This window comes from Lepisosteus oculatus, chromosome 2, assembly GCF_040954835.1.
Source record: "Lepisosteus oculatus isolate fLepOcu1 chromosome 2, fLepOcu1.hap2, whole genome shotgun sequence".
Lineage (NCBI taxonomy): Eukaryota > Metazoa > Chordata > Actinopteri > Semionotiformes > Lepisosteidae > Lepisosteus > Lepisosteus oculatus.
Window position 1 is genome coordinate 19,250,144 of NC_090697.1, and position 27,665 is coordinate 19,277,808.

The following is a 27,665-nucleotide window of genomic DNA, read 5'->3' on the forward strand; positions in this document are numbered from 1 at the left end:
TAAAATGTGCCCGTTTCTCAACATACCTTGCCTGTAAGTGATATTGAAGCCTTTCTTTTGTACACTAAAGTCAGAGTTAAAAGATACGTTCATTACGTTCCCGGTGGAGTTGAAGCTCAAGCCATTGGCTGTAATGCCACAGAAGGTGACTTCGCTCTTCCCATTGCTCACAATGACACGATCATAGATGCACCCCAGAGCTTCTTCGAGCTCGAAATCACAGAATGTGATCTGCACGATGAATCCTGCTGGTGCCTGCAGAGTCCACTTGCAGGCCTGACTTTTGGGGTACTCGCTGGGGTAGCATGGGGACGTAAAAAATCCTGAAGAGGCGGTGAGCACTTTGTTGCAGTCGACTTGACAGCTCAGTACTGCTGAACCAAAACAGGGACAGGTCACTTTCAAACTGAGGGCCAAAGGAATGGCAAGGGACAGAGGGCGTAATGAAGACTTGAGGAGCACAGGTTTCAGTGCAAAGCTAGGCTAGCAGCTGTACAGGAATTATGTTAGTGGACCAGAATGCAGAGCCAGGCAGAAAGAAACAGGGAAAATTCAGACTTAGTTTCAGTAGAAATGCGTAATAGTCAGCAGTCTAGTCTCATGATCTATGCTTTTCAAAAAAAACTTTGCCTATTCAAACTAGACTGCACATTTCAGCTTTTTAAAATATACTACACACTAGAACGTCTGGGAATGGAACACATAAAAATGTGTAAAAACTGAATGATCTCTAGTTTAAATACATAAAAATGTATTTAAACAAATACTTTTAAAGCGCACATAACTTAACAGGTAATATGGAGACTTCTTATTGAGTACAATTTTAATAACCTGGAAAGCAGTCTTATTTCAGCAAACAATGACTTCTCTTCATCAATGCCAGCATCTCAAATGAGCCAAAACCACAGCAATCATAAAGTCAAATATAAAAATCCAAGAAAAAAAATCCCACTGTTGAGTAATTGAAATGCATCCAACATAAATAACAAGACCACTTATTTTGCTAATTACTATTAAACAATACAGGAAAGAAAATGTGAACAAAATAAAAACAATGGTTTGAAGAGGCTATAAGTTTCTATAATACCAGAAACATGGCTATAAAACCGAAAATGAATAAAATGTCCCCATTATTTCTAAATTCACACATGTGGTTTGACTTACGCAAAAAATGGCCATTGTAACATTTTATATCTAAATATGAATATGTTCTTTTAAAAATAACTTCCTAAAACTAGGCGAGAAGGATCTGAGGAAAACAAATCATGACTTATTTCTTTGTGAGAAAACAAAGTCTTTTTTATTCCTTAGCTTTTCCAGATGAATGTTACCGAACAAAGATTAAAAAAAGTAATGGCAGAATTGGAAGAAAAAAAATATGCAGAGTTTGTGAATTCTGCTCCTTTTTTTAAAAGTGAAACTAGTACCCATTTTTTTTCTTTTTATTCAGTCCACAGCCATAACACTTTTTGTTTTAGAAATGCATGTTAATATATCTGCTTATGTACCACAGTACATATGTAGATACATGTTTGAGTAATCATATTTCAAGAGGATCTTCAGATTTCAGTATGAAAACATGTTGTCACGGTCGTCATCCCTCCTCTAGAGTGTGTTTCTACCTTTTTGTTGTGTTCCCAGTTTTATTTGTCCCAGCTGTGTCTTATCACCTTTTCCATATTTAAGCCCAGAGTCTCCGTAGTTCTGGGCTCAGAAGTCCACCTACCACCGGGCACAGGCACTGTCCTGACCTACTAAGTCCGGGGCTCGGAGCGCCTTGTATTCCTAGTTCCCTGTTCCCTGTGTTCATCTTGGATGGATCTCCCGGCACCTGGACCCTGGACTGCGCCCTGACTTCCCCTATTGGACTTCTTTTTGGACTCGTTCGCCTGCACTCCCCCCATGTACCAGATCACGGTCGTCATCACCCCCTGTGTTTCTACCCGACCTGATCCTGCTGTGTCTTCACTGATGTCCTACTCCAGTCACGGATTATACCGTCTCGCATAGGGTCTTTAACTATGCATTTCACAGGAGTCAGAACCGACGACCGTGACACATGTACTCCCTTAGAAAGTGACATAAAGGATGGTGCCTTCTGAGATCTCATTTTGTCACTCTCATGCAATAACTTGATCATAAAGCCAAGACCTTATTTTATCTTTTACTGCTCATTATCAGAAAGTCCAGGTGAGGGTTGAGGTAACCTGGAACCTTCCTAGAATCACTGGGCACAAGAAAGGACTGAATTCCTACAGTACGACTATCCTGTTATGTACTCTGGATGGGATGACAGTCCATCACAGGGTCACAGAGAAAAGGACAATTTGGAATTGCCAACCATACCTAGCCAGCATGTCTGTGGAGGTGGAAGTAAACTGGAGAAAACTCACATGAAAGCAAGAAGAACATGAGTCCCCACAGAGGAGTCATGCTGTCATCCTGAAATTAAACTATTTGCCACTTATAACAAAAGTGTTTTGGGAAGGCTGGTTATTCTGTTATACAATACAGTATACTACCCTGTTATTACATACTGAATTCTGGACTGATGATTTCAGAGGTCCCTACCTGTAGGACTATGCAATGCTCTGGCCATCAATGACGAGTTGCTCCTAGGCTTGTTTAAAATTGAACGTTTGTGAACTTTGTAAGAGAAAGTAGATTTGTACAAGTGTGCATTCATTTCCCCCCTGGTAGGAGTAATCACTTCATTTTACGCTACTTCAGAAATTTGTCATTTGTTTGTATTTTTTAGAACACTGACATTTTTTATGAAAATTAGGACATTGATGAAATTCAATCATTTAGAGGTTCAGTTACATGTAGACGAGCAGAAATAAATAACCAGGTTATGAGTTTCTTGTTTTCTATTGTCCTCTCTGCTTATACAAATCTTAAAGCTTAGCTCCATGTGATAACTGATATAACTCTAGTGATGTGGATGATAGTATTATACTTGTGATGAAAAATGATCAGTCTGAGGCTACTGTACGCTTTTAAGCATGCTTTTACATTAGTGTGCTTAAGAGCATGTGGTTAAGAGTATATGCTTAACACAAAGCAAAAGGCTGAGACGACTTAGCCACAATCAAGTTACAATATACAGTAAGTATCAACAATTTATTGGGGGATTCGTGTTTTCTACCATTATAATTAATACAAGTTAGTTTGGGTCGCATTAATCTGAATCTACAAAATACAGATCTATTAGGATTAAGTCATTTCATTTCAAGGATACTTTACACTATATGTAATGCCAAAGACAGTCCTATAAGTTAGTAGGTAACATTTGGCCCAATAAAACTTATAGACATTGCATTAAAGTGGATACATTTAGGTTTTGGACTGAAAACTGGTTAGACAAGTTGGTCAAATTCATGATGGCTAATATGTAGACTGTAGTTGACCAGCAGATGTTAGAAGTACAGACTGAAAGGTTAGTGTTTAGGATCATTTTCAACTGGAGAGCCATTTAAATAGTACTAAATGTCATTAACTTGAGTTAAATGTTATTGCATCATATTTCTCTAAATTGAATCAATCTCTTTCAGATTAATTCTGAGTTATCATAAAATACATTTTTTAAATATTGACAGAGGATACCTTGTGAATTTATCTGGGACCACAGAGCAACCAAGAGAACTGTTTATTGGAAATAAGCCAGAGAAGCTGTGGTTCCTTGCCAACATGAAAGGAAAATGCATCACATTGTATTAGAGGTAGATGGACACATGGTAATAGCCAACAGAACTAGAAAGGTGTCCAGGTTTTCATATGTCTTGACATTCCTTCTGAATTTCTGAGTTTTTACTTGCTTGTGAATGAGACATTTGTCTGGTAGAATCACAATGCTCCACTTTGGTAAATAACACCATGAATTAGAAAAGGTAATTACTTTTTTTTTCAGATTATAGAGCATAATAAATATGTTCTGCTATCCATAAATTGATTTCCTCTCTGGATTTTCATTTAAGAATTCCAGTTGTTTTGTGATTTGTCAACAAAATGTTTTAAAATATGGAAGCAACTATTTCATGATATGTTTAGCAATGTTAGCAATGTGTTCAGAGTGCTAACATATACCAATTTGTGAGTGTTTAGTTACTTTGGAACATGTACCAACAAGGAATAAGGGACGTCTGTTCAAAATTATTTATTTTACATCACACAAGTTCTTTAAGACTCCCTCTTCGGCCATCAACAAGCATGCCATTTCCTGTTTCTCCCAAACTAGCACTTCATACAACCTAGCATACAATAGCTTCCCGGGACTTCATTAAACAAACTCAGTTTTGAGACTGTTTTACAATTTTCATTATTTGAACACAATGTATTCTCATGGTTTTGTAAGGTGTTAACAAAATCCTGCACAAGTCTGGTGGAAAATGGACAGCAGCTGGTGTAATTAAAGTATAAATCTGGTCATTTTGTATTTTTATTAAAGAACTACGGTTGCTTGAGTAACATGATGTTGACAGATATACAGTATAGCATGATGAAGGAACGGTAATATACCAGTGAAAAGTCAATGATGTGATGTGGCTTCCAGATATATTCTGCAGCGGTTATCAATTTTCTAATAGCAGTGGGTGGAATATTCAAAGGCGTGCTAGTAATTTTCAATGGTAAATTTACATCTACCATATCAAAGAGGCCTAAATCATACAATTGCAAAGGCTGTTGTTTTTTACAGGTTTTAGAAAATGCCACAAGATGCCACAATACTCTTTACCAAACTGCAAGGTATACGAAACCAAAGGTTTCACTTTTTGGTTTGTGAAACAAGCAAACCTTCAGGGTGCTGCAGTCAGCAAAATGTCTGATACCTTATAATGCAATATGACTATAGATGTCTACATATGCGTGATCATTTACTTTAATATATGAATTATTCATTAAATTGGATAATATACCTTTTCCCACATCACAGGCTATGCAAAGTCCCAATGTCGTTAATTTACAGAAACTAAATCCCACTGAAATTGTCACAGTGTGGTGTTATTTACATAATCCAGAATGTCTGAAATATCATACAGTATAATTCATATATTTATAAGGAAGAGCACCAAAGCTGTGACCCAGGAATTGGGTTACCTTATTTTTATGAAACCAGGGCAACTAGTGTATGATGTCACTTGAGACAATAGTCATATATCCTGAAACTGTTATTTCTAACAAGGTTACAGCACTGTGACTTTGCCAAACCTCACTATTTGGGTTCATCAGGGGCTTTAGACTCCTAACTGGAAAATTGTAGGTTAAAAATTCCATGATGTATGCTGCTGTTGTACCCTTGGAAAACATGCTTTACTCTGATTTCTGGGCAAAACATCCAGCTTTATGTACAGTATGGGCACAAACCTACTGTATGTCACTTTATGCAAAATCAGCCAAATAAATTACTAAAAAGTTAGTAATTGCGAGATTATGTCAACATTAGCTATAAATGAAAAGATATGAAGATAGCTTTTAGCAATAAAATGAACTGACAAAAAAAATCTTAAAAGGCCTGTATAATGTTAACAAGTGTTGTTAAAAAAGCAGTGTTTGCTTTTTGTCTAGAAGACACATGTGAGGTATCTCAAATAAAGCTGCAGTGTGACTTGAAGATTCAAAGATTTTCTAGTGAACAAATCTACAATGACGGGCCTTTCTGATGAAGAGGAATGTGGCCACCAATGAATGAATGAGTCATCTGTTCCTAGCTGCTGTATAATTACAATGAACTTTCTGAAGAGCAGCAGGTTGAAAGAGGATTGCACATTATTTTTCCATCTGCATTACTTTCAACGGTTTATTTTAAAAGAAATAACCGTTGTCAACTTAAAGATATCATTAACAGCCTGACTATTGGCCAGGGTCAGTGTAAGGAATTAAAATGTCAGATAGAAAATGTCACTTGAAGGCCAGGAGCAGAGAGGCGATACTGGAGGATTGTATGGTATGTAAAATGGGGAAAGTTGGCAGGAGAGGTTTACCCGTCAGCAATATTTAATTTCTGAAAAGATCGCTCACAGGTGAGTGAGCTCTACAAAGTTCCAAAGGGCCTTTCACTTTATATCTATCTATCTCTGCTTGCAGCCCACTTGCAATCTCTGTCCCCCAGGTGTTTCCTACCAAATTGCATTCCTCTGTCCATCATTATCGTCTATCATTAACATTGTAATTATGTATGACTTGATGAAGTAGTCAGCTTGGATCACACACACGAAAAGTCTTCATCTTTTCATTCAGAGTGCCCATGAAATGTTTGAAACAAGTTTGGCAATGGAGTCAGTGGGGATTTAACTGTAGCATGATAATTAATTAAATTCATGGCATGCCAAAATATATTTAAAGAATTTCGTTCATTAGTCAAAACACTCACACACAGATTTTGATCAGACAGCAAGATAGGAGCTAGAGTAAACATCTGCACCTAATTATCAAGCACTATGTTGAGGCAGAGTGTTATTTTCATTGCAATATGAATCTGAAATCATACTTTGCAATGCGGTTCAGCACTGGAGTCTAGAAACTGTGGCTGGCATAAATTCTGAGGGAAGAGTCATTAAAATTTCCTTTTAGAGTGATTTTAAAAGTGATGGCACAAAGCTTGTTAGTGTCTTGTATTAGCATTTTAAAAGAACCATCTCAGGGATTTTCAGGGATCAGTATAATCCTCAGGGCAAACAATTCTGCAGATGACTAATTAGGGTCATTAAGGAGTCTCTAAAAAAAGATAACATATACTGTAACAACTTTAAATGTTAAGTGTGAATTGTGTGTACATATTTATATACTGTTCTGTAAATTAAATTAAAATTTAATCTATACCTTTATGTTCAATGCATCATAAAAAATAATAACATAATATCAACAACATTTTACAGAAAACTAGGAATTTATTACACTAAGAATATCTGAAACATAGCTAGGGGAAGATTATAGTGGTAGATATGAAATAAGTGGGTATAAATCTCTGGGGAAAGACATGAAGAATAGAATTGGTAGAGTGGGCCTATATACCAAAATAATATCCAAACTATGTAAATGAAGCAAGAGTTTACAGGGAATGGAACTGATATGGGTTAAAATGGAAAACAGAATGCCAAGAACATAACAACATTGCTCACAATATCAGATTGTCCAGCAGCCATATCACCCTGCAACTCACAACTGGCACCCCACTGAAGCTCAGCAGGTGTAAGCCTGGTCAGTACCTGGATGGGAGACCTCCTGGGAAAAACTAAGGTTGCTGCTGGAAGAGGTGTGGGGCCAGCAGGGGGCACTCACCCTGCAGTCTATGAGGGTCCTAATGCCCCAGTATAGCGACGGGAACACTATATTGTAAACAGGTGCCGTCCTTCGGATGAGATGTAAAACCGAGGTCCTGACTCTCTGTGGTCATTAAAAATCCCAGGGCATTTCTCAAAAAGAGTAGTGGTGTAACCCTGGCGTCCTGGCCAAATTTCCCATTGGGCCTTACCAATCATGGCCTCCTAATAATCTCCATCTATGAATTGGCTTCATTACTCTGCTCTCCTCCCCACTGATAGCCAATGTGTGGTGAGCGTTCTGGCGCACTATGGCTGCCGTCGCATCATCCAGGTGGATGCTGCACATTGGTGGTGGTGGTGGAGGGGAGTCCCCATTACCTGTAAAGAGCTTTGAGTGGATTGTCCAGAAAAGTGCTATATAAGTGTAAGCAATTATTATAACATTTAAACTATAGATGAACTAATGTATACATGGCTGCAAGGATCTCACTATATGATCCTATCATGAAGGTATATAGCAAATAGTTCAATTTTCCACAAATAAACTGGGATCTAAGAACAGAAAAAACAAAATAAGTTGGGTTGCAAATGAGAATAGGTCTGTCAGCCTGTCTCACCCATTTAGATCCTAATAGCTAATTGATCCAAGAATCTCATCTAGCTGTTTCTTGAAGAAAAGCCAGAATATCAGATTCTACAACATGAATCAACAGCTTGTTCCTGAACCCACAACTGTTTTTTTACAAAGTGCCTCCTGTTTCTATCTGTGATTACTGTTTTACTGATTTAGTTCTTTTAGCAGTTTGAAGTGAGACATTCCTTTATGCGCAGGAATGTAACTCATTGTTCTCTCTATACTACTTCCTGCAAGGTCTTTTTGTAATACATACTGTAATATGCTAAATGAGGTATTACTAAGAAATTGTACAGCTTTAACATAAAATCATCACTAGTTTAAATTTCTTCGCTTTTAACTATATACTGTATGTTAATATATAGCCTAACATTTTCTCATTAATTGTTCAGCTATTTTTCCTAAGGATGAAAATCTAAGTCTTTTTTCATAATAGCTTCTTCAAGCTCAGTGTTTCTCATTTTGTATCTATAGTTTTTCATTTTGCTACCTGCTTTAATACTCTGCACTCAACTACATTAAACGTAACTACCAGAGGTTAGTCTACAGGTTTATTAACAACACCAGAACCTAAATAACTAATATAAATCAGAAGAAGCACCAGTACCAACAGTACTAATAGATATACTATAATAGTAAGAAATAATACTATTATTTATTAGAGAGAGTCCTAAAATTATTAGAGATCCCTGCATTACTCCACAAATTGCATCACCTCAATTGGAGCATACACCCTCCTGTACTCTGTATTCATCAGTACTTTTGAATGCCTTCAAGCACAATTTGAGAATTCATCTTAAATGGAACTTTAATGGAACGCTATCAAAAGCCTTCTGCAAATCTAAATTCACTGTATCATATACTGTCTGTTTTCATGCATTATTTTTGTTGCTTACTCAAAGAAATACTGTATAACCAGTTAGTTAAGCTAGATCTATCTCTTCTAGAGTTGTGCTTTTTATCATCTAGTATCCTCTTTCTATTTAAATGACTCTCTAATTTAGGTTCTAATTTTCTTTTCCTTAACCTTACATGTAATAGAAGCAAGACTCCTTGGTCTATAATTATCTGGTTCAGTCACATGTTTTAAGGATTGGCACTAAATGAGCAATTTTCCAGTCAGTGGGTACCCCTACCCAGAATGAGAAGGGGGAATTTTTTGAGTGACTCCTGGTAGAGCTTTGCTAATGGCCTACAGATATTTATGTACAATTAGCAGAACATCATCAGGCCTGGAATATGTGTTTATCTGGATTGTGTGTGACAGTGTGTAGTGGGAAGTGCCGCGACGAGCACCAGTAAAAGTCAACATCCCCGGGTTAGGGGACAAAAGCAGCATTGCAAGGTTAGCAGGGACCAAAAATACAACAAGGGTGGAAAAAAATGCAACCAAAAGGCAAAAATAAAGTGTTTCCGCTGTGCCGCTATACCTCCAGATTAGTCTTACACTATTTAACGGGGTCCAGCCTGGGAAAAAAGAACCGCTAGCACAGCGGAGACCAGTCTGGACTTACCCTATTTAGCGGGGTCCAGTCTGGTAGAGCAGGGCGCGTAAGGCAAAAACAAAACAAAAACTGTTTTTGTGTGTGGAAAAAGGTTTGTCTGCCCCAATGAAGATACGTGAGGGGGTAGGCGAAAAGAAAAAAGAAAAGCTTACACGGGACTGTTGGTATCAAACTCCCTCCTTCCAGAGTTGGCCCTACTAGTCCCATCAGGCGGTTACCAGTGTGCGTTTATAGGACCTGCCCAGCTGGGGCTCATCAACTGGAAGCCAGGACAGCTGGGACTACAAAGGCCAGACGTCGTCCTTCTACCAGGGCCCCACCTCCACACTGGGCATGACCCGCGTAATGCCACATGTATTGCTAGTGCCCGTAACACTTCAGCCTTTCCTTTGCTAATATTTGTCTTTCTTCAGCCTGTTGATGATTTTTTTTTTTACTTGGTGAGCATCTAAATGAAATATTAGTTTAATACATCATTCGTTTATGTAAGTTCAATACATCATTCATTTTCAGTTATTAACCCAGAAACATTACTTCATCCTTTACTGGTCTTGCTGTCATAATACTAAAAAAAAATATTTTAGCCTTCATTGCAGTATTCCTTTCTACCTCTCTCTTTGTCTATAAATATACTTTTTGCATGTGCTTGTTCTTTTAAATCATTTTACAAATTTTACACATAGTTATTGTCCACAACATATGACGCAGCTAACCTCCTGAGCTACTAACAGCAGATGAGAAACAGAAAAAAATATCAATTATTTTTTCACAGGGGTATTTAAATAAAATAATTCAATAACATGAAAACATGTTCCCACTGGAGTGGGAAGTGACATTAATATGAGACATGCTTTTGAAAGTACAACTCACGTTTTGTGAGCAGCTTCTTGAATTGTGGTCAAAACCATGATGGCTCTCCACTTCTGCCCTTTAATCTAAAGTGCCTTTGATTGGAAACATCCAGTCACAAACAATATTGCATAACTGACAATAACTTCCTCATTTTGTCTGTACAGAAATTTAAATGCTGCCTTAAAAATAGAGACACAAAAAAGCCTTCTACTTTGTGTCACAGCCTACCAAGCCACAGAACAATTATCCTATTTAAGATACGTCTGAGACGCTGTTTAGAAATATGAATAACAAGTGCGTAATGTTCTTGGGTAGATGGTATTTCTTAATGACTTCACGGAAGTAAATTACCAACAGACAGACTGTAATGAAAGTGAGAGTCTGGGGAGCCAGTGACGGTGTTGGGGTTTGCGAGCATAAAACCAGGTTTCGGTGTGGAGGATGGGCACTGGGGAAGCAGGTAGGCAGTAGGCTTCCAAGCATGTCACACAATAATGAGGAGGGGGAGGGGGATGGGGTGGCTTTGAGAACATTATGCTCACCAATTATTACCAAGTCACCAGAGGCCCAGGCGCCCCATAAACACTAGAAATTTCCAGAAGCTCTGGTTCAAATTTGTACTGCTTCCAGGCACAGAGATAAAAAATATCAGCTACCTTTGAAGCAGCATACGTGCATTGCAAAGATGCATTTCAACATTTGGTGTGGTGATAAAAAGTATAATTAAAAAACACATTTTTTAATATTCTGAGGGCTAGGTAAATAAAACCCTGAAATATACTGTACAGTCCATAGTAAAATACACACCGCAACAGTTTAAAGCTGAAACACTTTGTACACATTTTGAAACTAGACATTATCCAGATATTTTACCTTGGGTTATTTATGTGAAAATAATACTGTTTTAACTGTGTCGTTATTTAAGCGCCTTGGGGCAACGTTGTTGTGAAAGGCGCTATATAAAAATAAATTGAATTGAATTGAATGAATTATTATAACATCAGGTTTGGAAATCTGAAAATTAGTAGAGCAATGAAAGTTATACCAAACTTAAAAGCAGAGACAAGGGGAAACAGAAAGAGCAGACATGCACAAGAAAAACTTAAAGTTCATACAGACCTTAAAAAAAGAAAAGCACGTTTCAAATGGGTAGTCACATTTAAAATAATGTTTCATACACATGCAAGACTTAAAAGTAATCTTGTGAGACATACTTTGTTAGAGTCTAAATTGAGACATGTGCTTACCTGTTTTCTGCAGACACATCAACAGCACAGCAATGGAATAGAGAATGTTCCGGAACTTCCATCTCCACCATCCACCTCTGATGAAGGACTTCCTGTCAGTCACAAAACAGGTGAAATCGTTGTGTAGTTTTGATTAATTCTCAAAAGTTATGGTATTTAATTCAAGCAATAAAAATCTTATTTAAAACAAGCAAATAGTGGAAAGGGAAAAGCAGCATGCATTGTGTTATTTGTGCATTATATCCATTGACGTCTATCAATTTTGCTTATATTTTTCCTGTGTGTTCTTCAGTGTCCAACATTGCCAGTACCCAATATGTTTTAAATGTATGTCTACGGCACTGGATAATAAAACCATGGCAATGCCATTTTCCATAGTTATTGATGTAGTTATATAATTAATGCTTATACCAAATTCAAATTGTAATGAATTCCAGAAAAAAAGCCTACAGTAGGGAATACTTTTTTGCCTGTTTCTCTATTGCTAACATAAATTATTTAAAAATTAAAGTACATTTACAAGATTGTGTTTCTCTTTTAACTTCTTTTCTCATATTCTTGTTAAGTTCACCGCTATCATGTTTGTCAGGTTACAACTTATAGGAGTTGAAATGGCCACTTTCACGATGCCTCTATGAAATGATCCAGTGATCATCAGAAAACCAATTTTCTGACTATAGTACTTGGTCTTTATGATCCCATGGCACTGTTCATAAGAGCAGGGGTATTATCCCAATTTATGCCATATTCTGCTCTGATTTTACACAGATTGTATAAGGCACCTATATTTTCCTCTCTTTTTTTAACAGCTTGTAGTGCAGCAAGGCTGCTGCTGCATACTGACTGCTGTGTACCACCCAGGTGGGTGCTACACTTCAATGGTGAATGAAGTGGATCCCCTCCTGTGTATAAAAACACTTTTTGGGGATTAAAAGCATGGCACAAATGCAAGGAGCTGTTATTAGAGTTCCAGCATCTGAATTAAAATGCAGTTATACTACGTGATGGAAAAAGGAATAATAGTGTTTTTCTGTATTTGGGAAGATAATCCATAACTTATTTTAATTTTTTAACTCAATCCTTTTGTTTTAACCTGATAAAATCAATGATTAATTTGAATTCAAAACATGCCATGACAAAAAAGCCCAAAACAAAAGATACGGAACATAAAATTAACTACATTTGCAGAAGTTACTAGTGTTTAGTATGACAAGTCGATGTATTTAAGAGCTACTGCGACACAAAATCATTCTAACCAACACAATCATTTTCTGAGTGAGTGTGATTTTATTTCAGCCAGAACATTTGGTGACTACTGTACCTCATGAGTAATGGAAAACTGCCTTTTTTCAATACTTGTTTGGCCTTTGTCACAGCTGTACTACTGTACTGTACAGTACAGTATATGCCATGCCAGATTCTTGATTCTTGACTCGATGACAAGTGCCTTTCAACAATATTAAGTTTTCACGGGGATCAAAATGCAAATGCATGTGCAGTGTGTACAATAAAGATTAATATCTGTCCAAATATTTTCATAGTCCACACAAATTTTTGTCATGACAGTGCAAAGAGGAAAACTGTTAAAAGGCAATCAAAGCCAAACATTTTTTAGCTATCAAGCAATGCAGTCTTGGACTAAAAAAACTTTTTGTGTGTTTTAAGCAGCAGGGATTTTAATTAAAATGCAATTACAGTGGCAACATGATGAACCATTGTTTGTGGGAAAGACACAAAATATTTTCAATATATTTGTATTAGACCTTTAAAAATGGCACTGGTATATACGTGAAGATTCTTCAGCACCTCTGTATAAAGGACATTTTATTTAACTAGGATAGCTCTTCCCTTAAATCTACAGTATTAAGTTTTAAAAAATATTTCTAATTCATAAACTTCCAATTATTTGAATATGAAGATGGAAAGATGGAAACACTTAAATGTTTAAAAAATAATAAGATGGATAAGGACGTACTACTGTATACTTTTTGTGATGTAATTTTGTTTGATTTTAAGTTACAATTGAACCCACTGGCCTCCTTTGGTCAGGTAGGATATTAATATCAAATTAATACTTCTGGCTTTTGCACTTGGTAAAAAGTTTAATCCTGACAACTCTAAACTAGAAAAAAGTTTCATTGGTTGGTTGAGTGCTTATACAAAGTTAAAACAGTTCCCTCTGGTGCCCTAAGAATGAAGCAGCCAGACCTTCCTGACCTACATCCACAAGGTAGAATTTTTAATTTACTTCAAAGTTTTAAAATTGCTCCACGACTCATAAGCAAATGTAATTTTGTCAGCAAAATGCATTATGTTGGTCTTTCAGCATATCCCTTTGAAGGGAATTCCTGTCAACAAATTAATTTACTGAATAAGCTTACTATCAATTAAACAAGAAGTGGGTTTAAGCACATTTGTTTAAAAGATATCTCTTAAACTTGTTTCCCTCTCCAGGCCACAGCTCCTTAATTATTTCAAAATTCTGCTCGTGCCTAGAACTTCCCCAGTCCTCATGACCTATAAGTTCCTGTGTTTCTTCATTCTACTTAAAAAACAGCTTATATTTTTAAAAAGCTATCATATGATGTAGTGTACTGGCACAAGTCACGATGTGTGAAGTAACTTATGATTTAAGTACAGTACAGTATATCAAGATATACAGTATTCCAGCAATACTGAACAAAGAAAGAAATTCAACAGTGACTTCCACATGGACCAAATACTGTTCTAGGAAAGAAACTTCTTTAGAAAAATGAAACACACTTAAAACAAGAACATTACATACTGTAAGAAGATAATCTCTAACACCTAAGAAGGAAGCTCTACAGGCCAGTTGAAGACCTTTTCTGGTAAGAAATGGTTTGCAAGATAGCCAAGCAGTTATTTTAATTAATAATTTACAGTTTTTTCAGAGATCACCAAACCAGTCTTTTGTGTACAAACGAGACAGTTTGACAACCATCAGTGGCTAATTAGGAAGACTATTTATAATGTTTATCAACTTTCACATACAGTACACTGTAAAGCAGTAATTTCATGTCCTTTAGGGACCAGGTCATAAATGTGACCATGGTTCTGCATGGATGAGTAGTCTAAAATCCCTCTTGAGAAGAACCTGAATTTGTTCAAGTTATCAAAGTCAAAAGAAAAGCTGCAAAATAATGATCACAAAACAATTTAAAACTGTAAATTGAGGAATATACTGTACTGTACATGATTTTACATATTATGCTGTATAATGCTGAAGACCACAATGCTGACCTGTCTGTGCCAAACATACCACTGGTGAGAGTATCCAAGATGCTCAATTGGTGCTTCTTCCAACCACATCACATAGTCCCACTCAACTCAACTCACCAAGGGGTCAGGGTGATGGCTCTGTGGCTAAGGATCTGCACCTGTGGCTGGAAGGTTGCTGGTTTGTATCCTGCAGCCGGCAGAGAAACCCTACTCTGTTGGGCCCCTGAGCAAGGCCCTTAACCCCAACTGCTCCAGGGGTGCCGTATAAATTGCTAGCCCCATGCTCTGACCCCAACCTTCTCTCCCTGTCTGTGTGTCTCATAGAGAGCAAGTTGGGGAATGTGAAAAAACACAAATTCCTAAATCAAGAAATTGTATATGGCCAATAAAGTGATCTTATCTTATCTAACTCTGTTGCTGCATAGAAATCACCTGCCTTTTCTTTTCATATTGCTGTAGACTCAGTATCCTGACTGATGCCTAAGAGTCTTTGAGATTCTTGATTTCTTACAAATCAAACGAGGCCGTAAAGCCCATCATACTCATTTGTTTGCCCAAAGCTAAATGATCCAACAATTCCATCTATCCATTTCTGAAAGGATCCCATGTAATTTCAATTGCATTTTATCAAGGATATGAATATATTTGTAGAAAACAGAGCTTAGGCTGTACAGTATATAGAATATTAAGTGAACTGCTTACTATTTAAATATTGGTCTAAATTTTGATGTACAGTATGTAGTTTCATATGTTCTCATATGAATGTCTGCAGAAATGGGATTATCTCCAAATAACACACAAATCAAAATACAAGGAAACTAGATAATTTCTAGATACAGTACGTAAATGTAACAACTGCTCAATACTGATTATTTTCAGATACCTGTTGGACAGCAAAAGAGCAAAGGAACATGTTCAGGCTCCAGCATCTTAAGAAGTTGCACAGGGATTACACGTGTTTCTTCAACAACGTCTGAACAAGGAAAATCTATTATCCATGTTAAGATTGATAGTTATAAATAAGAACTAATAAATTACAGTCACTTTTGTGTCCAGATCACATTTTGAAATCTTTTTCTGTTTAATACCATTTAGCATATTTACTAAAGCATATCTTACAAAATATTAAATAATCAGTTTTCAGGTACATTTTACTTCTGATGAAATCAAATTTACAGATACTTTTCCATGAACGATGTTGTCTATTGTTTCTTTACTGTACACTCATTCATACAGTACATCAACTGTATAAACTGTGCTTACAGTTTGAACAACAAAATAATAATTAATTCCAGTTGTGAACAGAAAAGAACAGAATGAAAGCCCAACCCTTTGGGGAGGAAAATGCCTGTTCTCAGTTTTAAATATACTTCCACATAGTTTCCACTGTACCTTCTGGTTTGTACTTCACTGTTCATTCTAAAGAAATTCACTGGGTTGATTTTTCAATGTCTTTGTCAATATCTTTTATTATTTTTGCTCAATACTAAAACTGTTTGGCCCCTTCGGCTACTCTGTGCAAGACATCCCCTTAAACCCATAGAAATGTATGCTCTTTTCTGGCATGTTGCAAGTGCAGCATAGACAATATTTTAAATGAGGCCTTACTCATAATGTAATGTAATTTTAGTATACTATCCTTTGATTTAAATTATGCACTTTTAACAGTATATCATAGCATTTTGCTTGCCTTTTTGCTTCCACATATTTTACAGGACCTTTAAATATGAGTAAGTATAAACACTTTATTTGTTTCTGATATTTGCAGCATTTAAGTATAAGCACTTAGTTACATCATCATTGGTGTTGTTTTTATTTTTGGTTCTCTCTTGGTCTTTGGACCCCTTGTAACTTCCCTTTCCATTTTCTTTGTTTTTTTCCACATAACTTTCTAGTTTAAATATTTCTGGATTTCTACAGTATGTGGATTCTTGCACCAAGATAACTGGTACCCATGCTATTTAAATTAAATGTGTCAGTACAGATGGTCTTTGCCATAGAAAGGTTTCCAGTAACCAAAAAAATGAAGCCTTCTTCTGCACACAGAACACCATGTCCTTTTCTGTGTGTTGTTTTTATGGATTAACATTTATAATTGTTCAACTTTGCCAGAAGCTGATACAATTCCTTAGAAAAGTGACTGATTTAGTCCTTTTCTTCAGTTGCTTGCTAATTTGTTTAAAATTGTTCTTGGTGGAGTCATTGTCTGCCATCGAATAGTCTGCCAGCAGCCATACCACCCTGCAACTCACAACTGGAAACCCACTGAAGCTCAGCAGGTGTGAGCCTGGTCAGTACCTGGATGGGAAACCTCCTGGCAAAGCTAAGGTTGCTGCTGGAAGAGGTGTTAGTGGGGCCAGTGGGGGGTGCTCACCCTTTGGTCTGTGTGGGTCCTAATGCCCCAGTATAGTGACAGGGACACTATAGTGTAAAAAGGTGCCATCCTTCGGATTAAATGTAAAACCAAGGTCCTGACTCTCTGTGGTCATTAAAAGGGTTTTTCATAAAAATAGTAGGTGTCTCTACTAAAGTGGCCAAATTTCCCATTGGCCTTTACCAATCATGGCCAACTAATAATCCCTATCTATGAATTAGGTTCATCACTCTTCATCTCCTACCCACTAATAGCTGATGTGTGGTGAGTGTACTGCGCACTATGGCTGCCATGGCATCATCCAGGTGGATACTGCACATTGGTGTAAAGCGCTTTGAGTGGAGTTTCCAGAAAAGCACTATACTGTTTAAATGTACTGTATAAGTAAATAAGTAATTATCATTATTACGGTTTCTGTAGATGATATCAATCACCTAAGTTCAAGGGAAACAATAGTCTCTCTGTATTTTTGTCCAGCTTTTACAATGATATGCAGGAGGCTGAAAAATAATGTACACTATTGCACATGTTCATAAAAAATGTACACACAAATCTGTTAAAATTAAATATGTTAGTACAGAAGATCCTTGTATTTATGCAACTTAGATGCTATAGCAAGCAAAATCTTAGAATATAGTACATACTTTCTCAGTAAAAGAGTTTAAATATTTTATGACATTCCTAAGCATCACCACCTATTTGAATTTTTTATTCGGGGAAAGGATGTTGCAAGGTTGCCTTATCACTAATACTCTACGTGCCTGATGTACTGTATAATGTCTAAATCCATGTACAACTATAAACCTGTCTTAACTAAAACCATAACTGATACATAATGCTTCATTTACAGTAAGATGAAATTTATGTATGATAGACCCAATATGCTGGAATCCTAGTGTTTCAAATGCCAGATTATGATATCATCTATAGTCAGGGGTAATTGGAAACATATTTTATTAGACCCATGCTTCAAGGAGGTCCCATATGCACAACAATAGTTGCCTTTCCATATAATATTCTAAAAATGGGAAGGGCTCCTAGAGACTGGAGTGAGATTTGACAACACTGATAGAATGAATGGTAACGCCCATGTAGTCATTCACTGCCCACACATTTCGTGTTAGTTGTGAAACTAAATTAAGCAACACCCTTTAATGAATAAATGTCTTCTGCACGACAACTTGCACCAGGTGTTTGAAGTGCACCGATCCTTTACAGTCAGAAATACCAGGAAATGTATTTCACTGACTGATACTTTGCTATTGATTATTAAACAATTCTCAAAGTTTGATGAAAAGTAAAGCATAACCCCACTCACTGTACATGTTCTTAAGTCACTCTGCAATTGGTAAAATTTTGGACTAAATCATCATAATGTTACACACCCAATACTGAAAATAATGCATGTTACAAAGATGTAAAAACTGGCATATATAATATCAATTGTGCAAGGCATAATCTATCAACTGTCACAAATAATATGGTAGCATAATATGAGGATCCACTGTATTTATTCCAAATACTGGCACGCAGTAGGTTATGTGGATTTTTCTGGAGCAGCACCATTGATTGTCACCTTCCTGATGACTGCTGTTCTCCATTATAATTAGTGTGAGAGCAGCACGGATCATTTTCCTTACTATTCTTGGCAAATGGACACCTTTGTTGGAACCTCTTTAAAACATAGGTGATATAATTCCACAAATTGTAAGTCTGAATATAATTAAAAATAGTAAAAATTAAAAATAAGAAACAAAGTGGTCTGTATGATTTTGGTACTATATGAAAATTCATATGTTTACAAATCATTTCATTGAATTGAAATAAAAGAACAATATTTACAAGACACACTTACATTCTTTGTTGGCACAGAATAGCACTATGCATGAATCCCCAAAACTATGATAGGATTCTTTGAGAATAGGATTATTCTGTAGGGCATTTAAAGCCAAGAATTGAAGGTACTTTTTTCACAAAAGGTTGTGGGAATATGCAAATATGATATTCAGCAAAAGAGCTAAAGTTTATATCCTAGCTTCTTTCTTGAAAAGACTGCATGATATGTTCAGATACATTCACTATTATCTACAAAACTGGTTGGAATAACTGAATAAGAATGTAAGAAACTTACAAACAAGAGAAATACATTAAGTTTAAATAGCTCTTATCTAGTTTTTTAGCATTCTCGTCTCATTTGTAAACATCTGTTTGTTCTTGAACTTAAATAATAATGATTCAGTAGATTGGTGAATTCCTAATTAATGCCACATAGAGACAAAATGTATTGATGTTATTTGGCATTAACTCGCCTGGTTAAGCAAATGAAAGCAACTCTAGGGACGAGGCTGACAGGACACCTCCCTCACTTCATGAGGAATGAACCAGGGAGCAGCTGAAAGGATGAAGATGTGGGGGAGGAAGGGATGTGAAAAACATGTGCCAAAGGGGTGGCCAAGAGACATGTATGCATAGAAGAGTTGAAATGGTGAGGTTAGAAAATGTCATCCTGCAGAATTTCTACTTAAAAACTGCAATATCACATGACATTATTTTCAAAACCACTTATCAAATTCAGGATGACGGTGGCTCCTAACCTGGCCGGGGAAGCAATGGGTGCAAAGCAGGATACACCCTGGAAAGGACGCAAGTCCATCGCAGGGCTCACACTCTGACACAGACACTCACACATTCACACCAGGGCCAGTTTTCCCAAGAACTCAGTTAACCTCCACACATAGAGCACATCAGCCATTAAAACCAGGACACCAGTACCGCAAGGCAGCATGGCAGTAATGTTAACCACTGCTAACCGCTGCACAACCATACTTCTCTTAACTATAATTAAAATAATAATTGATCGGTTACTGGAGCCTATTATATAAGAAGACCCCAGAAGTAATGTGGGACAGGATCCTGACAGATGGTCTTGTACAAGGAAAGAGACCAAGATAGATTTTAGGAATGGCAAAAAACACATTAATTACTATGAATTTGCTGCCTGAGTCTGTGTTTCTTGTATGCATTAAACGTTTTGCAGAAACACCTATGTTTTTCCGCTATTGCTTGGATTTGCATTAATTTCTCTGCTGGATAAACCAGAAACTCCCATCATAAGACATGATATATAAGACACAAGACAGCAGCAGTTATAGAAACCTTGTTAAAATATTAAAAGACTACTTTTAACAGTACTGAAAACCACAACAAGACATTTATTTGTGCACTGAAGCAGTTAAAAGACTGTACTGTATATGAAATGCACTTGCTGATTCATGGCACCTCTGTGAAAAATTGGCAGTTTACCCTTTTCTTATGTTGGTCACATTTTGAATGAAAACCTCATTTCATTAACCAATTTGAGACATCACATCATTCCTAAAGCAAAATAGTTTCCAATGCAGGAATACATGTGAAATTACAAATATCCTATTTTCCATGTGTCTTGGGGCTGTGTTGCCACAATTTTATGGTCCTGTTTCTGTCAACTCATGTTAATGTAAAATAACCAAGGGTAGCAATTCAAACGCATAGTCCCCAGTCCTTGAAAATTCTATTTTTACATTCATATTCAGGTTAACCATACCTAATGGTTTAGGTGGTGGTTATCTACTAGTATGAACTGTTTAGTTATCATAAAAGAAAGTCAAGAAACACTGAGGATCATGATAAAAAACATTCCTTTTTCAAAGATATGTGGAGAAATAATGTTTGACTAAGAGATGGTAAAAGAAAGTTCAGAGATCATAACAGTTATAGCTTAAGTACCTGACATAGAAAAAAATAAGTCAGGTTTAATTATAAATGTATACAGAAAATTGTATAGTATAGTTGTAGTATATGTTCTTATTTTCTACAAGATACGACTTTGGCATCTATATTTGATGTAAATAGAACGAAAGCTTAAATGCATATTTTAATACTGTACGTACTGTACTCTGTTATACAGTAGAACATAAGACTGTACTCATAGTATCCAGCCTACTCATTAAGAAAGTGTTTTTTCAATAAAGAAACCATGTTCTACAAAATTTAAATTTAACTGCAAATTATTTCTTCTTTTTCATTTTCCATTCATGTTTTTTTAAAATCACATTTACTTTTGGAATTATGCTTGAAGGAACAGCAAAGTAGTGAATGTCTCTCAGCTTTTGTGAATCACAGCTAAATACAGGTACTGTATGTTTCTCTCCACACACAGTTCTCTTATCATTATGTGGTATAGAGATAACTATTTTTATGTTTAACTCTTCTCTCAAAGTCCATTACGTTTAAGATTCTTGCTCTTTGGAGGTGGTATAGCACAGTGGGTCAGCTTTTGGACTCAGACTCTTGACTAACAGGTTTTGGATTCAAGTCTCTATTACAGAAACTGGTGTTGTACCTTGATGGGGGTACTGTATAGTATTTAACCCCATTTGCTCCAGTCCATGTAGCTGGATAACTGGGGACCAGCCCTGCTGGGGAATAATCCATGTGAAGTACCACTGTCTCATCCAGTGGGGGTGTCCCATGCTCTGTAGTCCATTTAATGCTAGAGCAACCAGAATAGGATCAGGCCCAGTGAGCTGCTGTGGCTGAAATTGATTTTACTTACAGTATGTTTGTTTTGCACTTTGGAAAATGGCCACACATGAAAAAAACCTGAACCCTTATTCAAACAGAAAATAAAAGTTAATTTATGAAAAGAGGGGATGCGTGTACTCCCTTGATGTACTGTAAAGCTATTACATAAGAGAATACACTCACGGCTGAAGTTTGCTTTATTTTTTGGAACATCAATGGAGACTTAAAGAGAGATTAAAAAGTGTTTTTATACTTAGTAAAACACCATAAACTTGCACCCCAAGAAAAATAAAAAAAGCTATTGAACTCTTCCATAGCAACACAACCGCTTTATACGCAATGATGTATGAAGTAATTTCTATTTAACCTTGACACAAAGGTGTACAGCCTTACTACAAACTAATAGAAATTTTAACAGTTTAACTTGTATCCAAATCCTTTCAATAATATCCACCTTCATTATAAGTTTGAAAGTTAAATTATTTTGTGTTCTTACTTCGAGGTAACCATTGTAAAATAAAAGTCATTATTGATCACACTCATCACTGTTTGTATAGTTGGGGCATAGAAAAGACTCCCACAACATCACCTTTGTGGTAATAACTACTCTACACCTGACTGTTTTACTTAACCCGAAACCAGCTATGGTACAGCTCAGGTCTTGGAACTCTGCCAGACTATGAAGACACTAAACAGACTAACTATAGGGGCTTGATTTTCCTTTCTGGCTACATCTCTGCAGCATAATATACAGTTCTGCTCTTCAATGTTCATCAAACAACAAGGCACATGTCCGCTAAATTATTCTCACTGAGGTTAAAAAAGCATAAAAGAACAGCATAAAAAACAGTTCAGAATGTAATTTTATACTAAATGCATCACTAAGAGTGAGTTTACCACACTTAAACAAATAATCTGAACAGCTCATGGCTATCAGATTTTCAAATCCTTCAATAATCCTGGGTAAGTAAAGAGCAACAATTTCAAAATGCCCCTTTGGGTCTCTTTAGAAATACATCGTTTTATGTTGATGGTAAACTACAAATTCCTAGTGCTGTATCTAATGAGAAGCAGAATACAACCCAGAAATGTTTTGGGAGTTAATCCTTTATTAGATTGTTTTAATGAAAATTTTAACTGAAGTTTTGCAACTCACTTTCCTTTAAAAATATATATCTGAATGTTAAAAGTCTCAGCCAGGAGTCCAAGGAGCCCCAGGGGTACTCACAACTGACCCAGGGTCTCGCAAAACAAAGAGGACACTTTCACCCAAAACATATTATGGCACAAAATCAAGATTGTTATACATTTGGTTTCCACTGATTATTTTAACACTGGAACATTTAAATTGCAGTTCCACTTCTAATGTTTTATAATTGATAGCACTATTGCTATTAATCATGTAATGCGTTTTGCGCCCCTTGCTTGCTTTTCTGGTTAGGCTCTGGCTTCCCACGCGGATAAAGCGGTTTAGAAAATGGATGCAAATGCGTTTTTGAAAATAAATTCCCTAGGCAGAGAAACTTGAGATTCCCATATCTTTAGACATTTGTTTTCTAGAATCCGTGAATAATGCCTTTCAAAAGTAGGTGAATGATGATAAAAAAGTTTTTGAACTGAATTAAATAGCCATTTCAAAGAAGTCAGATTATTGGTTGTTATTTTAAATTGAGAATATACTGTAACACATTAAGATAGCCTACTGTATACTTGCAGATTCTCTATCATTATTATCTTGACGAAGTGTACGTGTGATGAACAAGACACCAAATCGCACTGTGTCTCTGAGAAAAGACCCTCCGATTTGTATGAACCTGGCTTTGAAGCGGACAAGACTTAAGACAACAGAGTTTTGATTAAGATATGATCTACAGACGTAATAGAGAGAATGTGTAATGTTTTATGTCGTGTTATTTGTAAAAGAAAGATTTAATGTATGCTTAGATTGTATTACACATTGTACAAAATTTTAATTAACAAAGCGAACGTGATTAAAGACAAAAATGAGCAACGGAGAATGTGGTTGTAAACTATGGCTACAGTATTTCCAGAAACATGCAAAAAGAATTTAAGAAAAAAAATGATACATAACATAAAAGAGCGAAATAAAATAAAATAAATAAGTTCTGAACTTACATTCTCTATTATTGCCCTGGACGCTGGTCTCTGCGAAGAAGCATTCTTTCTCTCTCCGCAGCCCGAGTGGAGTTTTCAGCTTCTAAAAAACTTTGGTACAGTAACTTGACAGTACTACCGCATTCAGCCCGTCATGGATTAATATACATATATAAAGCGATGTTAAATAAATTTCCACATTCGGGATTGTAGCCAGTCAACGTGGTTGTACAGAAGGACACATTCCCTTGATGAACCTGTTCCTCCGTGTTAGATAAGATGCTTAAAGCTGTTGGAAACGGATTTCGAGTCATGAATTGTTCAACCGCACAACTGGAGGCAGTGCTGGCGCCCCACCCTACAATAACACCAAGGAAAAATACCGGGAGAACAACCCAATATAAAAAACACGATTAATAATAAAAAAGATCTTGCAATACAAGTAATATGATCTGCGTTAGAAAAAGAGGAAATAACATGCATTTCTCTTTTTTCTTTCTACAAACAAAACATTTTTGGGACAGACGGCTTCTGAAATAGTCTTCTTGGGCAATAGAATAAAAGCGATAAGTGAAAATAGATGCTTTCCGAAACTTAACGATACCACCTTTTTTTTTTCAAAAAGAGTGCAAGAAATAGTACTGCTTAGAAAAGAACAGACCACGAAGAAGATTATAAGACGACACTATTCATTCAGTTTGAGTAAGAAAAAACTCTAAATGGATGCTGTTTATTTTTTGATAGATGTTTTGACAGCTCGCGGGACTTTTAAGTCAGTTAGTCGTGATTCGTGAAATGTCATTTATAGGGTGAAAGGTCACGATAATTCACGGTTATTTGTATGAAGAGTTCACTTAGTCTCCCAAAAACACACATTTCTGTTAAAAATATTATAAGAAATTTAATGAAAACCTGTAAAGATAGATACTTTATTGATCCCGTGAGGGAAATTGCAGAAAAGACATACTCATCAGTACTACGAATTTAACCTAAAATATATTCAATGAAATGGGATGGCGTGGTAGCCATTAACCTGAAATGAGCATTACCAAACCTGTTAAAATAATGATAATATGCTGAAGTAGTTCTGAACTTTTGGAAGTTATCTAAGAGGTAACAACACTAAAATGTACAGTATGTTACAAGTGACATGTAAAGAAAGATATTTAATGGAATCACATACAGCGTAAACGTTAATTTAAAAATAAACAAATTAACACACACCAACAGATTACTCTGACCTAAAATATGAACTTGATGACAGCTGCTTTCTAATTGACAGACTATGAAGCCATTACTAGTAGAAGGATCGGATTTAGTGTCCCGATTTATTCTTGAGAGTTATTATCTTCTGCTATTTTTGTATTATGTTGTATGTATAATATACATCTGTCTCTCCATGGAAGACAACATACATCATCCTTTTCAAACATGATGCCCTTCTTCTGATATTATAAGATCATTGATGAATTTTTACAAGTACATTCTAATATTTGTAGAATTTTCGAAATGTTGGTTTATTATTGTTTTAATATAGAAGCAAAATTATCTTTTCTCAACATTTGAAAGACTTAATATATCCTCATTCTATGTAGTTAATAGAATCTGTTTAAATTGACACTCAGAGGATGGTCTTTGAAACACTAACAGTTTTGAAAAAAATGTACTTACAAGTTAGACATTCTTATGATACAAAGCAGGACAAAATAAAACATACTAAGGAATTGAAATAAGCAAAATGTAAGCTCATTTTAAAGGCAAAAATCCCTTAGTGCTTCTGTTTTTTTTTTTTACTTTTTGTGAGAAGTCTCAGGTTGTTAAAACATTGCAAGAGGAGGAATGTAAAGTACCCAACTTGAATGTATTTTGTCAACCACACCACGCATAATTTTTAATTCATGCTTATCAAAATCAATGTGAGGAATCCTGCAGGACACTGTGTTTGTACCCACTCTCTTCTCATTATTCATGCTCCTGCTCGAGGGTTTCATCCTGAGACATAGTGTAAACGTTTACTGTTAAGACGTAATGATCTTTGAATCCATGTAACACCCTGTTCTGTGTCTATCAGGACAGAATGATGAGTTCTGTTGAACCATTTCCACATTTGCACAGTGGTTCCTTCAGTGCCAACAGCAGCATTAATTAACATGGACCAGAAGAATTATGTGACTCTCACCAACAACACTGCAAAACCTCCAGCACCCAGTAAGACATAAACACCAGCTAATTCTCTGTCTGAGGCAAGTTTTCTTAAGTACTCAATGAAAAATGCACAACTACAAGAATAACTCCTGTTCACAGTGGTCTAGTTAATTTAATTGCTTACACTTATATAGCCCTTTTCTGGACACTCCACTCAAAGCGCTTTACGGGTAATGGGGACTCCCCTCCACCACCACCAATGTGCAGCATCCACCTGCCGACAGCTGCCATAGTGCGCCAGAACACTCACCACACATCAGCTATCAGTGGGGAGGAGAGCAGAGTGATGAAGCCAATTCATAGATCGGAATTATTAGGAGGCCATGATTGGTAAGGGCCAATGGGAATTGTGTCAGGAAGCCAGTGTAACACCCCTACTCTTTTCGAGAAACGTCCTGGGATATTTAATGACCACAGAGAGTCAGGACCTCTGTTTTACATCTCATCCAAAGGACGGCGCCTGTTTAGAGTATAGTGTCCCCGTCACTGGTAGAAGGGAACTCCCTGAAGTCTATTTCTGAACAATAATTGGCAAAACATTATCAACATTTTGCTTTTAAATATGGACTAAATTGTTGGGATCGTCTTATTTTAAAGTAGCCAACAGAAAAAAAAAATGTGATTCTGTGGAAGCATCCTTTATCTTTAGCCTCTCTAGAGGTTAAGGATCCTACATGTGGAAGTAAGATATAGTGAGGGAAAAGAAACAAAACTATTTGCAATGACATCATTCAGCCTTCTTCTGCATTACTGAATAGTGAGCAGAATGCAGACTACATAAAGGTGATAGGCCAATGGACAAACACGATCTCTGACATTTTTTATATGTAACTATAAATGCAAATAATGTAGAAAAATGGAATTCCAGATTGGTAGCCATCAGACCCTCCCCACACGAAATAAACACTTTAATAATTCAACATATATTCTCAACTTTAATTGGTCATTTTAGAAAGCTTCCATAATGAACTTAAGTGAGTATGATATTATGTGGCATATACCTTTAAAAACTACAATAATTATTTGATAATATCACATAATTTATGCTTGAGTTTGCATTTATTGTACTGTACATGTTGGTTGGGCAAGTTTAATTAAACCACAATGACTCTGTGGCACTAGAAGAGAGAAATATGTTCTGGGAATATTGCTGGAAGGTGGAATGGCAAGCTCGGTCCTGCCTATCCACTATAAATGGACTCCAGCAGAACTATAGTTTGAAATGATGCATCCGTGAACTGAACAACAGCACGTATTGTAGCAATACAGGAGTGATCACTCACAAATCATTTGACAGCAGTAAAGTATGCAGTATGTTCACAGGGAAAGCATAAAACATTTAATGCTGTTTTGATAAGGGAATTAAATTGATTTGGCCTAAAATGTGGGATAATTAATGCCAACTTTATGAGCAGACGTTATCAATAGAAACATCATTATACAGCATTACGTATGTTATGTCACTGCATTTCAAGACCCGTGCTCCAACATTTCTTAAAAAGTATCAATATTACTGTAAATACGATTGTTAAATGAATATTTCACCATGATAATCCGCATACCCACACTCAAGGATCGCTCAGAAAATGAGAGACAATTCAAAACATTTGCATCAATCGGAAACTAATGTTAGGTACTATCCCACTGTATAAACAGTTAGATAGGGTT

At 36.3% G+C, this 27,665-nt stretch overlaps 1 protein-coding gene and 1 long non-coding RNA gene across 9 annotated transcripts in view; one reads left to right on the forward strand and one right to left on the reverse strand.

The window, feature by feature from the left end:
* LOC138242705 (uncharacterized) overlaps window positions 1–15,797 on the forward strand; it is a 30,407-nt gene extending 14,610 nt beyond the window's left edge. Inside the window, exons 2-3 of the long non-coding RNA XR_011191665.1 lie at window positions 11,514–11,610; window positions 15,620–15,797. This is a non-coding gene — a long non-coding RNA (uncharacterized lncRNA). The remainder of the gene's footprint in view (window positions 1–11,513; window positions 11,611–15,619) is intronic.
* adgrg6 (adhesion G protein-coupled receptor G6) overlaps window positions 1–24,343 on the reverse strand; it is an 82,514-nt gene extending 58,171 nt beyond the window's left edge. For 2 of the 8 annotated variants that reach the window (XM_015339135.2, XM_015339134.2), the window contains exons 1-3: window positions 23,814–24,264; window positions 11,501–11,592; window positions 27–374 (exon numbers count right to left, since the gene is read on the reverse strand). In XM_015339135.2, coding sequence (XP_015194621.2) covers window positions 27–374; window positions 11,501–11,592; window positions 23,814–23,815 — 442 coding nt within the window. In that variant the 5' untranslated portion in view covers window positions 23,816–24,264. Of the gene's footprint in view, window positions 1–26; window positions 375–11,500; window positions 11,593–23,813 lie in introns of all 8 variants that reach the window. The other 6 variants (XM_015339132.2, XM_015339130.2, XM_015339136.2 and 3 more) reach the window with 5 other exon arrangements.
* Window positions 24,344–27,665: the final 3,322 nt, after the last annotated feature.